The sequence below is a fragment of the Siniperca chuatsi genome, linkage group LG4 (genome assembly GCF_020085105.1).
Source record: "Siniperca chuatsi isolate FFG_IHB_CAS linkage group LG4, ASM2008510v1, whole genome shotgun sequence".
NCBI classification, from domain to species: domain Eukaryota; kingdom Metazoa; phylum Chordata; class Actinopteri; order Centrarchiformes; family Sinipercidae; genus Siniperca; species Siniperca chuatsi.
This window is the reverse complement of record NC_058045.1, coordinates 9,407,805-9,422,490: the sequence shown is the minus strand read 5'-3', so window position 1 is coordinate 9,422,490 and position 14,686 is coordinate 9,407,805. Positions and strand designations below refer to the sequence as shown.

At 39.7% G+C, this 14,686-nt stretch overlaps 2 protein-coding genes across 7 annotated transcripts; one reads left to right on the top strand and one right to left on the bottom strand.

Annotated features, from left to right (window-relative positions):
• The first annotated feature begins 805 nt into the window (after positions 1-805).
• syt18b (synaptotagmin XVIIIb) lies at positions 806-6,385 on the top strand. The gene is made up of 5 exons (XM_044192977.1): positions 806-1,396; positions 2,114-3,126; positions 3,698-3,854; positions 5,323-5,483; positions 5,604-6,385. Exons 1-5 carry the CDS (start codon positions 1,252-1,254, stop codon positions 5,748-5,750), a joined length of 1,623 nt encoding a protein of 540 aa, XP_044048912.1. The 5' UTR covers positions 806-1,251; the 3' UTR covers positions 5,751-6,385.
• A 5-nt stretch (positions 6,386-6,390) lies between these two features.
• On the bottom strand, positions 6,391-14,411 carry LOC122874722 (golgin subfamily A member 6-like protein 22). Of its 6 annotated transcripts, XM_044192975.1 has the most exons (26): positions 14,272-14,411; positions 14,003-14,123; positions 13,379-13,443; positions 13,005-13,290; positions 12,709-12,806; positions 12,489-12,624; positions 12,256-12,381; positions 11,980-12,105; positions 11,791-11,895; positions 11,522-11,683; positions 11,204-11,433; positions 10,843-11,107; positions 10,678-10,745; positions 10,521-10,584; positions 10,279-10,384; positions 10,097-10,139; positions 9,919-9,988; positions 9,695-9,768; positions 9,519-9,603; positions 9,308-9,383; positions 9,132-9,214; positions 8,949-9,047; positions 8,485-8,607; positions 8,193-8,345; positions 7,200-7,260; positions 6,391-6,911 (listed from the first exon to the last, which is right to left on the bottom strand). In XM_044192975.1, exons 3-26 carry the CDS (start codon positions 13,423-13,425, stop codon positions 6,688-6,690), a joined length of 2,910 nt encoding a protein of 969 aa, XP_044048910.1. In that variant the 5' UTR covers positions 13,426-13,443; positions 14,003-14,123; positions 14,272-14,411; the 3' UTR covers positions 6,391-6,687. The 6 variants fall into 6 exon arrangements, with proteins under 6 accessions (XP_044048910.1, XP_044048905.1, XP_044048906.1 ...); XM_044192970.1 differs by lacking the exons at positions 14,003-14,123; positions 14,272-14,411 and adding an exon at positions 13,519-13,964; XM_044192971.1 differs by lacking the exons at positions 14,003-14,123; positions 14,272-14,411 and adding an exon at positions 13,519-13,963 and having other exon boundaries at positions 12,709-12,803.
• Positions 14,412-14,686: the final 275 nt, after the last annotated feature.

The window sequence follows — 14,686 nt, the reverse complement described above, 5'->3', positions numbered from 1 at the left end:
ATGTTGTTTTACTTTTGATATTTTAAGATATTTTGCTAATAATACCTGTGCGCTTTTACTTAAGTGACATGTGCAGGATTATAAATTGTAATTGAGTATTTTTATTTTGCAGTATTGCTACTCAAGTAAAGGAATACTTCCTCCACCACTGGAAAGTACGTACCAAAAAGAAAAGAATACATAAGTGAGTGGCCAGATGGGGGTAGTATTTCCTCGTCTACACAAGACACACCATTTCAAATTCAAGGATTTTATTCATCCATAAACATGCACATTTATCAGTATTTCCACTTGATCATCACGTTGGTATCTCTGTTCTTAATGTCTTTAACCTGTACCGGTGAACAATTAAGAGTTAAAGTTTTCTTGCCCTGAATTTTATTGTCACTTTTGTTTCTTATTGCTACATTTGTGACAAACTGAATTCTTGCATTGGTTTTCACAATATATATGAAACATCAGATTGCATTTATCGAGTAAAACTCTACACACTGTGTACATGGAAGAGGAAGTACAGAAAGAGTCTGTAGTGAGAGTTAATTCCTGAACTCTGCTGCAGACCTATGACAGAGGCTAGACTAATGGAGATAAGAGCTCATGGGGCAGGGGATGGGTGGCAGGATTTACTGTTGGGATAGTTATTCTGTAGTGATACTGCTGGATTGGCATCTGGGACATTGTAGAAGAAAGCTACAGCCATAATTGAGAGGTATTATGAGATGGATAGCTCCGCCCACGCCCCAGGGAGGAATAATATCGGTCAAGTCACTCTGCTGATGAGGAGATCACTGTCCTGGGACGAAAACTGGAATATACTGTATGTAGCAAGTTACGACAGCAGGATGAATTTTCAACTTTGAACAGGGAAAGACACCTGAAGCTGCTAAAGATTGCTTGACTATAACTTCTGGAAGGAGGTCCATTCTATATATCAGAAATCCTTTTTATGAAATCTGTGAATATCATGTAACATTTCTGTTACTCATTTTGTTGCTCAAACCTGAAACTTGTGATTCTAAATACCCAAGATGTTTTAATGGGATACAGATTTTTTGTGCCTTTGACATTCCAAAACAATGGCTTTGAATGATCCTCTGAAGCAGAATTACATGGGGAGATATCTCCAGTACTGAAAGCCAGAATGTGTTTTCATAAATCAAGCAAATTATCTTCTTCACTGTGACCTCTGGGACTCCGCTTGTGAATGTTTTAAAATAGGCTCCGGAAAACCTTCAGCACACTACTGGCACCATGCCTTACCGTGATGAGGAGTACCCAGGTCAGCCTCTGTGGCAGTCTGTGCTGCTCTTCTGCTGTAAGGGTATGATTGAGGGCATCATGGTCATACTCTTCTTCTGGCTTCTGGTGCAGGTCCTTTTCACCAAACAACTAGAAGGTATGGTCTTTTTTTGATTTTTTTTTCGAGTCTGAAACAACACTCACATGCCTATATTTTCGTTAGTAATCATTCCTCCTTTCCATACTGGCCGTGAAGAGATCTCTTCCTAACATGATTCCAATTTAAGTGATGGGGGACAAAATCCACAGTCCTTGTTCTGTGCAAAAATGCATGAAGCCAAACCTAATATGAGGTCTCATCAGTATGACTTAGTCAAACCATGTGGGTATATTCCAATGTTACTGTGTTTTACAAGTACAATATTCCCACTTTGTGTTACTATCCCTCCTCAAGCTCCATAGCTCAAGAAAGAGCTATGGAGAGGGGGAAAAAGAGGGAATTTTGCAATAAAAGGCTGTAACTTTAGAAGATAATCTATTGTTTGACTAATTCAGACATTTTATAATGCATTTTTGCACCGATTAAGGATTTTGTCCCCCATCTGTTCCACTGGAGTCACATTAGGAAGGGACAATAATTATTACAGCGATGATTTTTTCAGTGTACAAATAGGCATGCGAATATTGTTTTAAGATGCGAACCAATCCTTTAACAGTACTTTAATATGAAGCACGGGGTCTATGCTTTCAGGTAAATAGGGTAAAATAGTACATGTTGTGTGTTATGTAATCCAGGGGTTGCATGAGTTTAAATTACAACCATTTCTAAACTGCTGCATCTGATTGATCTTATTTTTCTCTCTTATGTCTACAGTTCACCTCCAAATTCTTCTTTTGGTAGGACTGATAATCTTTTGTCTGTGTTTGGTCCTGGGATGTATTTTGTGCTGGAGGAACAGTCAGATGTGTCCAGTCAAAGACAAAGATCCTGTGACATCAGCACCAACTCCAGCTGAAACTGTGACCTTTGCCCAGAGCCCTCCTCCATCAGCAGCGACGACAGCATCTAGGCAGCAATATGAGGGTCCGGATGGAGATATGCTGGAGTACCCTTCCACTTTCACCAGCCCTGCCCTTTCGGAGGGCGAATTTACCTCTCTGCCATTCTCTAATAGAGCTGCCTCTGAGCGGAAGGAGCAGCCAAAGTCTTATTTTTCCTTGCGCCGCCTCAGCACACCACCATTAACATCACCCCTGTATAAACCTATAGATTCCAGTCATGCTTCCCTGCCTTCATTTCCCAAACTGGGACTGTTGTCCAAAACATGTAAGGCTCTGCAGAGGCGCTGCACGGTGACTGGAGGTAGTATATCTTATAATGAACACAGCAGGCTTACCAGCCCCAGTGCTGTATCTCCTTCTATGCCTGAAGAACCAATCCCTATGACTCTGCTGAGCTATGGCTCCAGTGCCAGCTGCCAACAGCCAATATCACCAAAACCATGCCTCCATTTCACTATGGCCTTCTCTCCAGAGCAGCAAACCCTGGTAGTCACTGTCCTCAGCCTCACTGGGACGTCCCACAGACTGGAGGATGTGTCTGTGCTGGGCAGCCTGCCACCTCTGTACCCCTGTCCCATGCAAGCCTCTGCCCAGAGCAGCCTCAGCCCTGAGACCCACAGCCTGGTGCTGCTTTTGAAGGTGAGCTCAGTGAAGGAGCTCCAAAGGTGTGTACTGAGAATAGCCACATACACACGGGAACCTTCCAGCCTGAGAGGCACCACACTGGGTGAACTGGTGGCCGAATGTGGAGGAAGAGACTGGAGAGCAGAGCATCCATTTCACTTCACAAAAGAGCTAAACCCAAAAAAGTGGAAGCTAAAAAAGGTAGGTGTGTATTCAATTAATATCTGTGAGCAGGTGTTGACTTTATTTTTAAGATACATAGAGGAATGGCCAGATTAACCTGTTAGGAGGCCCCGAGGGACCCCCTTTTGAGCACTTTTAGGACTTAAGCTCAAGCTTAAACCACATACTGCAGTTTCCAAGGTCAAGAATGAACATTCAAGCTCCACATATAACATGGTGACACACAGTGAACCTGGAGGTTTGGGGGCCTCTTTGGGTCCAGGGGCCCGGGCAGATAGTTGCCTGCTGTGCCCAGTTGGTAATCCAGTCTTGCATTGAGGTTACGAGTTGAAATTATCTGCTGAAACAAGCAAAAAGGGGAAGAAATTGAGCCAAATATCAGTATTTTGTTTTCTATTGTTTTATTTGATTTTTGTTTTGCTTTGATGCATATGGACATGTGATATCTGTGGTCAGTACAATTAAAACTTTTGTTTTCTTTGGGAATTTATGTGATATTTGTATTCTACAAAGCAAAAGCCCCATTCTGCATTTCCTGCTGATTGAGGTTTCCCTCTCTGACCTTTGAACGTTTGCCCTTTGACTGCAGAGTCTGATCTCACAGGATGCAGCGATGTGTAAGGGGCTTAGCTGTCCTCCACAGATCTTCATTTTGCTTCAGTATCAGACTCTGGCCCACCGCATCAAAGCCACGGTCCTCAGAGCAGATAACCTAGACAACCTCGTTCACACGTTGGCAGCAACAGGTAAAACCAGTGTTTAATGTCACTTGAATTTAACAAAATGTGCATTTGATTTAGAGATCCCATAAGGACATCATGCATAGAGGCATTATGTAAGCATGCGAGGGAAGAAATAACTTTTGCCTTTCAGGGGCAGAGGTAAAGTAATTCCCTATGTTTGCTTTTAATGTTTAGGGGATTAAATGATGTCTTACAGGACCTGAATGCAGCAGGAGATCATCCCTTTTTTTAATGACATTGTGGTTTAATCCTTCACTATTCACAATCCTCAGGAAAATGTTCCAATCTCCTCTGGATCTCTGATCTGACAGATCTAATCTTTGTTTGCATTAGCCTGTCTGAGTATTATTTTTATTGCAGACAAGCACATCCTGTATACAACGCCATTAGATTTTATGATATCTGTTTCATGTACATTATGTCAGATAAATTTGATCTCTTTAGGTTTTATATCAGACAGAAAGTATTTGTTCATGAATATTTAGACAACAGAGAGTAGACAGAACGGCAATACTACAAACAGGGGAAAAAATATTTGTTTTCTGCATTCTAGCTGCATGTTTTACTTGACCATACCTTATACTGTATTTACAGGAGGAAAGGTGGTGTGAGAACGGTAAAATTTCTTGGTTTCATTTTATTTTTGAATTTTTATCCAGTTTTTGTAACCACTTATGTGTTTTTTTCAACATTTCCACCTTTTGATAAGTGTGTTATTTAAATAACTAACAGAGAGACTCTGGTGGATTAGAAAATGTATGCTTGTCTGCAACTGTCCGGTTTGCAATTACTGACACATTTAACAGCACAAACGAACGAAAACATATTTTTGGCTTCGTGGTATGTCAACTCAACATCAGGACTACATTTGAATTTGATACCTGTCTCATGATTATACAGTATTCTTTATTTGGATCCCCATTAGCTAGTCTTCCTGGGGTCCACACAAAAACAATAACAATAAAACAAACAATCAATTTAAAATCACACAGTATTAATAAAACAAGAAAAGGCAAATCAAGCCAAATATAAAGATTAGAAAATAAGTGATATTACATCACATATGAAACAAAAGACAATAGTAGCCTACAATGGAAACAAAAACAAAATTGTCACAAATGCACAGCAACAAAAAGAAAATAAAAACAATCAAAAATGTTTCAAAACAACAATAACATCTATGTGAGATTCATCAGTTTTTGTTTTACTGACTTTTTGAAAGAAAATCTACGTTTGGTCTGTCTGATGTTGGTGGAGAGTATTTATATATATATATATATATATATATATATATATATAAATAACAGTTTTCATCATACAGTTTGTTTGTGGACTTGGCACCACCAGATGACCTGTGCTTCCATTTTAATTTAATTTAATACAAATTTAAAAAACTTAGTTTTCAAGTTAAATGATTATTCTACAATAGATTTATTTTCACACATCATAATGTTTGTGTACCTGTGCACAGAATACCAGGTGGTGATCAATCTGCATCATGAGGGAGTTGTGATCAGCAGCAGAGAAACTAAAGGAGGGTCCTGCACTGTGTGGAATACTTCTATCCTGTTTGACCTGCCTCAAGGAGACATCAGTCAGCTGCCCCTCATGCTTGAATTCGTGATCATGCAGGTAAAGATCATTTTGGGAGCTCACAATCACAGAATAAAATGCATTTCATGAATAACTACATTTATTTGTATTGTGACTACCCTGTGAATTCCATATTCCTGCTCCTTTCTTATGTGACAGAATCAGGTCCTTTCAGAGGGTAAAGTTCTTGGTCGAGTCCAAATCGGTGCAGAGGCTGCAGATGCAGGACGTGCTCACTGGAGGGACATGTGCAACCTGCAGGTGGAGCAGGCACGCTGGCACACTGTACAACCAGAGCCTCTATAGGGCTCTGACACACGTGTGCTGACAAAAACAATTTTGTGATCACTGGACCTGATGTGCTGTATGAACTCAGTGGGCATCCAAAATAAGGTATTATAGGTCACAAATGATGTGTTTACTAACACTGCTGTTCTAATGGATGGATATATGGGCACTCAGCAATAAAATATTTACAATGGCCTTATTTTAATGTATCAACCTGTGAATTCTCCAATGGGAAAGTAATGTAAGTGCACAAAATGGCTTTTGGAACAACGCAATGTGAGTTCAGAGTTTGTTGGCTTTTAACAGAACGATGTATTTGTGAAACATTACCCAGAACAGACTAGTAAAATGGATCTTGTACAGTTTTGGAGAACTTAAAAAACATAAAGGTAATTGTCCTGAGCAATATTGTCTTTATCTAGAAATACTGAAGGGTTACTCTAGTATTCAGTCACTGTCACTAAAATACACTTTCTCGTTTATTTGATGTGCGAGTAACATACAATACACACAAATTACTTTATATGCTCTCATGTACATCTGTAATTTCACAGTTCTTTTGAGGTATGTTTAAAATATCTTGTCTGTAGGATGTTCTGAATGTAAAGATGATGTGAAGAACCATGTCATATAAATAAAAACACATTTCTGCCTGAGGTAGCTTGGTGACTTTTATTAACACTATTGTCTGAGGTATAAATGTTCAAGTTGTTGCTGTTGTATTTTACTAATCACCACTCAGTGATTTTCTGTTAGATGGAAAAAATATCACAATCCTTTTACTTATAGGTAAAAAGCTTCCACCAAGTGTCACCTTAGCAGAATCTTGTCTTTAAATTTAAGTGAAGTGAATTAGTCCACAAATTTCATTTGAGTAAAAAACATAGTATAAGCTATAAGGCACAAAGCTGGCTGGTGCAAGTTTCACCCAATGCAGGAGTCTTAACAAAACACCTCATTTGTCCTTGCCCCCCTCTTCATCTTCATCAGGGCTACAGATATCTACAAGCTCAGCCAGGAATATTCCATCTGGATAGAGGGAAGGTGGCCTCTTCTGCTGCAGGTCAGTCTCATCTGAACAGTGATATAGGTTTGCCCCTTCGACATCAGAAGACTTGTCTGATAGTTTTTTTGCTTTAGGGGGACGGTCCTGGATTGGCTGCTTGCACCTTAGTGTGGCTAAATCAGGAAAAAGGAGGGGAAATAATTACACAAAGATTAATATCAAAATGTTACAAGTCAATTTTGTATTCTTACACATGCAGAAGATAGAAGGGCAAGGAAAGAAGGAGGGAAATTAATAGTTATTAATTATTTAGTCCAGTTAGGCATTTGTGGATATGTCCCTGTCTGAGATAAAGATATGAATCCCATGGTCTTCCCAAAGGCTCCAAACTACAAACACGGCACAGATCACAGCACACATCTACACTAATGATTATTACACTGATTCATGCACAACTTCACCTTGCAGCAGATTCACTTTTTTTGCCTTCAGATTGCTGAGTTCTGCACTCATAGTTGACATCTGGCAGAGAAGAGAGTGGTTTCAGATCTCTCATGTCATCCTTATATTGGGTGCTATAGGCCTCCTGTGCAGATATTTTTTTAAATGAATGCTTCTTAAAGTATATTTTTAAATATTTTAAATATTGTTTCAAGTGTAACTTCCTGTATAACATTTAAGACTATGAGCTTTTGTCGCACACTGTCTGCAGGTTTTAGAAGACGGAATGCAATTTCTTAAGATGTTTTACTGTACTTTCAAAATTAAGCCTGTATGTATCTGCACTCAATACCAGTAAGACTTTTTTTAATGATTTTGAGACAGACTTTATCATATCATGTCTGGATGTTACTAACTAGTTCTCTGTTGTCATACTGTGGTAGTCACAGGCCTTCGGTATAAGACTGTGACGTACTGTAACTCTTTCCTATGCTCTTATGGTTGAGTCAGCTGTGTTCCTGCTGAGTGGTTCACTCCTCAGCTTCAAATCCGATTATATACAGAGTGGAAAGAGTCATATGCGAGATTATAGCTGGACTACGTTTCACATAGAGTTTAAGTGGTTATGCAGCCAGGCTGACGCCCCTCCCCCTGTGCTGTATGCTCTTTGATGTATGCAGAAGCTGGGATTCGTGCTGTCTGCACATATGTGTGTGTATATGTAATGAATGAATGTGAGGGGAGTTAATTGTGTGCCACGATTATGCCATTAATGATATTAATTTGCATCAGTTGCAGATGCTAATACATCATTTATGAATCATCCAGGCATGACAGACTTTCGAGTGGTGTGGTGGCTGGAAGTTTTATGTTGATGTTTTAGTCATTTAGCTGTTGCTCTTCACAGACATATGGACACATTGGCCACATGTATGCATACGCTGTCTGTTTAGGCTGATTGTTAAAGGATTTTCAACTTGGTAACCACTTGGTCTAATTTAAGCCTTTACAACCTGTTGGCTTTGGTTGGGGAATGTTTCCTTAGCATGAGTCTCCTCTGCTGGCTTTCCCTCCTCCCCTCCTGGCCAGTCACTGCTCTCCTCGTCCTCTTCAAACACTGGCATCAAACCTGAGCCCTGCTGCCAGCTCCTCCTGTCCACTGCACTCTGAATGAAAATTAAACAACACAAGATTTGTTCTTTGTACACATATTCACGTTGGTGTAATCCATACAAACCCGTTAATCAGTATTTGTTGGTCAGGATTCTCATGTTTTTGCTGTGTTGATTTGCTGAGGCTTCTTACCCGTATAATTTTAGATGTGGGAGTCCAGTCTTGCAGTGTGGAGGCTCCAGTCTGAGCTGCTGCTGATCTGTTGTCAACTTTTCCCACCTCCTTTCCTTCTCGCTCCTTAAACAGACTCTTTAACTACAAAAATGGCACAGTGTATTCCTCTCATGAGGCTTGTTGTAATTTACAACAGGTATGAAATAAATAATGTTTACCTTTGTCACCCTCTTAGTTTAACATGTTAGCATGCTAACATTTGCTTATTAGCAGTCATGGAAGAAATACTCAGATCTTTTACTTAAGTAAAAGTAGCAATACCACAGTGTAGAAATACTCTGTTTCAAGTAAAAGTCCTGCATTTAAATTTTTAGTAAAAGTATCAGCATTAAAATATACTTAACGTACCAAAAGTAAAAGTAGTCATAATGCAGAATGGGCCGCTGGATAAAAAAAAGGTAAACTGAAATCACGTTATAAACCTGCTCAGTGACCATCCTCCTCTGCTGGTCCGTCTCTAAAATAACTGGACAGACAGTTTTATCCTTCCTGCCTTCAACAGATGGTTTCTCATCTTTACCCTGTAGAAAAGAAGTAAGCCATTTATTATGTTCATCGCCACCATAGAAGGCCATCTTTACAGGTGTTGTTTTTATGAACTTTACCAGGTAAAGCTGCCTCAATGTTTGAATCTTCTGGACTGCCAGTGTTTTCTCCTGCTGCAGACGGTTCACCCTCCTCCTGCTCTCTGAAAACATGTGGAGGAAGAAGTTTTAGAGCTCAGCCAGTGAGGAAAATCAACATACTATCCTCTGTAGCTTTGTCAGAAGCAGGTCCATACCTTCTAGCTGGGCCCTCAATGAGTTTGTGGTTGAGACATCTGCTTGGCCACCATCATCTTGACCATCTTCAGAGGCCTTTTTCATGAGAAAAACAGAGATGATAACGAAAGAAGAGGTGTGCTGGTTAATTCAACACACCTGCTGGTTCACAGGTGGTTAAACACAGATGCATGTATTTGTGACTGCATGTTTATGGTGTCACGACTGCACCTTGAGCTCCAGAGCAGAAATCTTGAGTTGAGCCTCATTTTTTTCCATCTCTCTCAGCCCTTCTAGACTCTTCAAAGCTTCTTCCCTATCACAGTGAGGATGAAATCCTGTTACATACTCACTTCCTAGTCTCTAAAACAATTAGTCATTCATCAATCTTTCAAAGAAAGGCTTACTTTTCCCTCAGTTCCTTCTCTCTTTCAGTCAGTTTTTGCTTCAGCCTTTGAACCTCACTGCTTTGTATACACACCTATTAATCATGAAAGTTAACTGCCAATTTTAAATAACACAAAATATTTACTCTAAATACATGTTTACATAAAAATACATCATTGTGTCTTTACTGTTGTTGAAATTTTGAAAAGTTGAAAAGTTCAGTGAGTTAGGAACATCTTGTTACCTGGGGGGATTTGTTTTGGCTGCTCTGGGAGTCCGATGGTGGCTCCCATAACAAAGAGGATTCTGATAAGCTGATAAACAGATAGAGTACACGATAAAGAGACAGATCACAGAATTTAATTTTGAGCGTTTGCTGATGGTGCATTTTGAAAATGAAAATCTCATCAAAATCAGCTCACTCTGTCTCTGTCTGTTTGTCCTGAGTCTGCACAGCTTCACCACCTGCAAATACAAGGTCACAGCAGTTTAACGCCCCCTTGTGTTTAAAGAATGAAATAACATTTATTCTCTGGAGATGGGACATCTGCTTTATTTAAACAGTAATCTTGTTGAGACTGCTGAGAAGTACATTCACCTTTACCTTTATCTTTATATCTGTGAAGCAGCGCCTGACTCCTGCTCCTTTCCAGCTCCAGCTCTTGTTTGCATGCGTCAAGCTCAACCCTTAGCAGTGAGTCAGATTCCCTCTGTTAAAAAGCATATAGTTAAATAACATATATATATCTGCTACATCTTTAACATTTAGATCATCATGGTGCCATAACACTGAGAAAAAATAGCATGGCATAGCATTATAGCACTAGCTTTTCAGGGATATGCTACCTTGGCTCTGGTCAGCACTGTCTCCACATTAGCTTTGTGCTGCAGCAGATTCTCAATTTCTTCTCTATAGGTAGAAAATATGTATAATCAAAAAAAGATGTATGTGATTTAGACAGCAATTAATTAGTGGAATTAGTGATTTGCAATACTGACTCACTTGTCTTTCTGGCCCTCTTTCTTTAATTTTTCAATCTCACTTGCCAGATGTACGGATTCTACTTGGAGCTGAAATTAGATTTTTAAATTTGAAACTTAGATGCATCTAAATGCACTGCTGTGGTATGAAGTTATTTTTAAGGGAGTGGTAAAGGGGTAGTCGTACTTCCTCTGTGGAGTTGTTCTTTTTGAGTTTCTCTAGCTCCTCCTGTGTGGACTGCAGGGTCAAAGCCACCTTTTGCCATTTCTCAGTCCAGTGTGTGGCCACAACTTGTAGTTCCTCAATGCTCTGGACTCTCACTGCATCTTGTTTCCGATACTCTTCCTCCTGCAGGTGTAGCTTCTCCTCCTTCTCAAGGACCTCAGCCTCCAAACTCAGGCACTGATTCTGCAGTTTCAATTTTTCTAATTCTAAAACTTCCACAGATTCCCTAGAACGATAGTTTGGTAATTATACTAAATTACATAGTTGATAATAAAACATCCATCCTCAAATATTGAAGAATAGTGTTTGATCACCATCTCACCCGAGCTGGCAGCACTTTTCTTTGATCTCTGTGAGCTCCTCATGTCGATCTTCATTCATTTTACTCAGCAGTTCCTCTTTTTCTCTGATCAGCTGAGTGCATTCTGCCTCCAGATCTGTGATCTGTTTGGAGTTGATGACCCTCTCTGCTGTTACCTCCTGTAGCAGAGACTGTGAAGTTTTCAGTTTCTGCTTAATCATTTCAAGCTCACACGTCAGCTTTTCATTCACCTGATGTAAAGACACAACAGGCATCATTTAATAAAGAATTCCGAAAAAGTTAAACTTAACAAAAAGATGTCCACTTAAGGCTTTGAACCTCTCTGAGAGCCTTTGATTCTTCCTTCATCAGAACAGTTTCCTGATCCTGTTTGTTGTTGTGTGACTGAATGACAAGGACCTCACAACCCTCTGAACCTTGTTGGGCCCTCTTCAGCTGCAGCTCCAGGACCTGGGCCCTCTGGTGCAGATCTGCTTTCTCCTATACAAGACACATGCAAAAAAAACAAAAAAACAAAAACAAATTAAAAACATGATATATTGATCTTAGATGCCTCAGACATTGTAGTTAAAGATTATATATGACACCTGGATCAGGTGATCTTTGTCAGACAGAGGCCCTGTCACTTTGGCCTTCAGTTCTTTTATATCATCCTCCAGTTTTAGCACTTGAGTTGACAAGATGGCTTTTTCCTGAAATAAATTAAAGTGTAATTCCTATTAGAAAATGTTGTAATGCAGGATAAGGTTAAATTGAATCAGAGAAAGGAAACTGACCAGGCATGCTTGGCTGATCGTGTTGTTTGCTTCACTCAGCTGTTCTTGCACTTCAGAGTGATTCTGTCTTGTGTGGCTAAGCCTCTGGTTCATCTCCTCTATTTGATTTAACAGCCTCCTCTGTATCTAGGTACATAGAAATGGAATACACAGCCTATAGGTATAAATATTAAAGGAAAAGAAAATGGCAGTACAACAGACAACTGCAGTGTAACTTTGTGATTTGTTGATTTGTAAAAATAAATTGTGATTTCCCATATATATTTTTAAACTGACCTCTGTAGAAGCCTGGAGTTTCTGGAGTGCCTGGTTTCGTTCTTCTTCTTGTGTCTTTGCCCTCGCCTCAGCTTCTCTCAGAGCCTCTCTCAGCTTGTACAGCTCTGTGTCAACCTTCTGCCTCTCCTGAATTAAAACCGTGTGTAAAGAGCAATGTTTGGCAAACAGAAATACAGACTAATACATTATTTAGAACAAAAATCTATTTTCCATAATACATAAAGCTTACCCACCTGTCTGTTAAAGTCTTCTTGACTCATTGGTAATGATCTGCTAAGCGAGCGAGGAGTTTTTTCGGTTGGTTGATAACTATTTCCTCTGTCCAAAATAGACCTCATTTGCTGCAGGTCCTTCTCCAGCTGTAGGACCCTTCAGAATGAATTTCACATGAGGAATTGCATTCTTTTCTAAAGTCATTCAAATTATTCTTTCCATGTCTTTTGCTGCACTTACTTTTCACGAAGCTCTCCACGTTGCCGGCTCTTTTCAAATTGAGATAATTCAGCTGCCTCCTTCTCCTGCTCAAGAGCAGTCATCACTTCTGACAGCTGCTGTGAAACACATCAGTGCAAGATAATAGGATGCTGTGTGCAACTGAAACACATTACAAACGCCTATTCGAAGCAGAAAAACAAGAAAACCACCCCTGTCACCAAAACAATCAGTGGCAAGGAGGGAGAAAAATGCAAAAAAAGATAGATCATAGAATGTGTTTCCATAGACATCTTAAGGTACTTTTTTTAACTTACCTTATTTTTCATGTCAAGCAGTTTTGCAGTAGTTATATTGTAGCTCAGCTGTGAATTTCTGGTGCTCAGCCAGTCCAGCTGAGTGTTGAGACGCTCATGAGCATCCTGCAGGCATTGCACCACTTCTGTTTGTCTAAAGCTACTTTCACCTCGGGTAGCCCTTAATTCAGCCCCTGGACATGGAGGAAAGGATCGTGTAGCACCCTCAAGTGCCAGATGGGACAATGACTGCCACTTCCTTAGACCTGGGTCATTCTGTCTGAAGCCACCAGTGCTCCCAGATGTGCTGGAATACATACAGTATATCAGCCAGAATTTATTACACCACCCTAACTATTACAGTCGCTTAAAAACTGGATAAACTTTCCCCTCACCTTGTGCTGACTTTGGACAGAAACTCTGTCCCAGAGACAGTTGCCATATCACACCATGCTGAGGTCTAAGAAAGAAAAACACACATTTTTAAAACAACTACACTTTGATCAACCTATTCTACCATAAGAAAAGACCATACCTGGGCTGTAAAGCGAGATTTGGTGTCCCACATGTCGAGGTCTGTGAGAGAAAATGGACTTGAACTTCTGCATGAGGGTCTAAACATCTTGTGTCTTTCTAGATCCAAACTATCACTTCCCTTTGCATGGGAGAGGCTACAGTCCTCATCTTCCCACATGTCTGCCCAAGCGTCAGGGATACATTTTCACACAAAGGTGACAGCTCGAGGTGTGTGGCTATTGTTGGATCATGTGTCTTGATATTTCCACTGCATGCTTGATGGTCAACAACTAGTTTTAACACTGCATGATAATTACAGTGTGTTTGTGATCTACAGAATTATTTACTCTTATAATAAATGTGTTAATTACACCCTTTTCATATCTAAATACAAGTATGTCTGATCAAATGTATACAAATGTGATTTATAGGAAAAGAAACACAACATGTGTTTTGAATTAACAGCTGTAGTCTGAACAAAATGACACTGTCTTATACGGTACCTTGCTGCAGAAACCTTCTCCAGTCCACTGGCAATGCTCACTTGCTCTGCTTGTACGCCTCACACAGCTTTGATTGCAAGCTTTTCACTGTACAGCCCTTGAACTGAGTATCCATGGTAACCTATGCACACAGGAGGCAGTGGGGTGGGTGTGTCACGTGGAACACTTCTGGGATAGTTTCCACATGATCTCACTCAGTCTGTTGACTTGCTGTTTGTTGACATGAGTTGTTAAGAACATTAACAGTGATCATAATACACATAGCTTACCTCTGGTCAATAATTTATGACAGTGAATGTGTCAGGATTGATTATGGTTTCCTTTAGGCAACACAGAGAGAAAAAATGCTATAATTATGTTCTTTGATATAGGTGGTATTAAAGAATATTATTTTAGCTCCAGGGATAAGCAAGCATTTGATGAATTGTCAGATAGTATCATGGCTATGTAAGCATGCTAATACTCTACAGCTCAGTGTGAAATATTGCATGCTACTGATTAAATCCAAAGTTGTTTCTTTGCATATGCCAGTCAGACCATTATTCAGCTCTATCTTTCAAAAACAACGCACATCCCAATTAATGCTCAAATTGTCATTAGCGTTACATGTGACTCAGCATTCAAAATTAAACAAACAAAACAAAAGCATAAACATTTGATAACCAAATCCATTTGAAATATAGA

Excerpts from the sequence above, each read along its gene's own strand:
- syt18b (XM_044192977.1), top strand. The coding sequence starts at position 1,252 with ATGCCTTACCGTGATGAGGAGTACCCAGGTCAGCCTCTGTGGCAGTCT. Across the intron at positions 1,397-2,113 it reads TTTCACCAAACAACTAGAAG|TTCACCTCCAAATTCTTCTT; the intron begins GTATGGTCTTTT and ends TTATGTCTACAG. Across the intron at positions 3,855-5,322 it reads TCACACGTTGGCAGCAACAG|AATACCAGGTGGTGATCAAT; the intron begins GTAAAACCAGTG and ends ACCTGTGCACAG.
- LOC122874722 (XM_044192970.1), bottom strand. The coding sequence starts at position 13,677 with ATGTGGGAAGATGAGGACTGTAGCCTCTCCCATGCAAAGGGAAGTGAT. Across the intron at positions 9,215-9,307 it reads ATTGAGGGCCCAGCTAGAAG|AGAGCAGGAGGAGGGTGAAC; the intron begins GTATGGACCTGC and ends ACATGTTTTCAG. Across the intron at positions 6,912-7,199 it reads AAAAGTGAATCTGCTGCAAG|CCACACTAAGGTGCAAGCAG; the intron begins GTGAAGTTGTGC and ends TTCCTGATTTAG.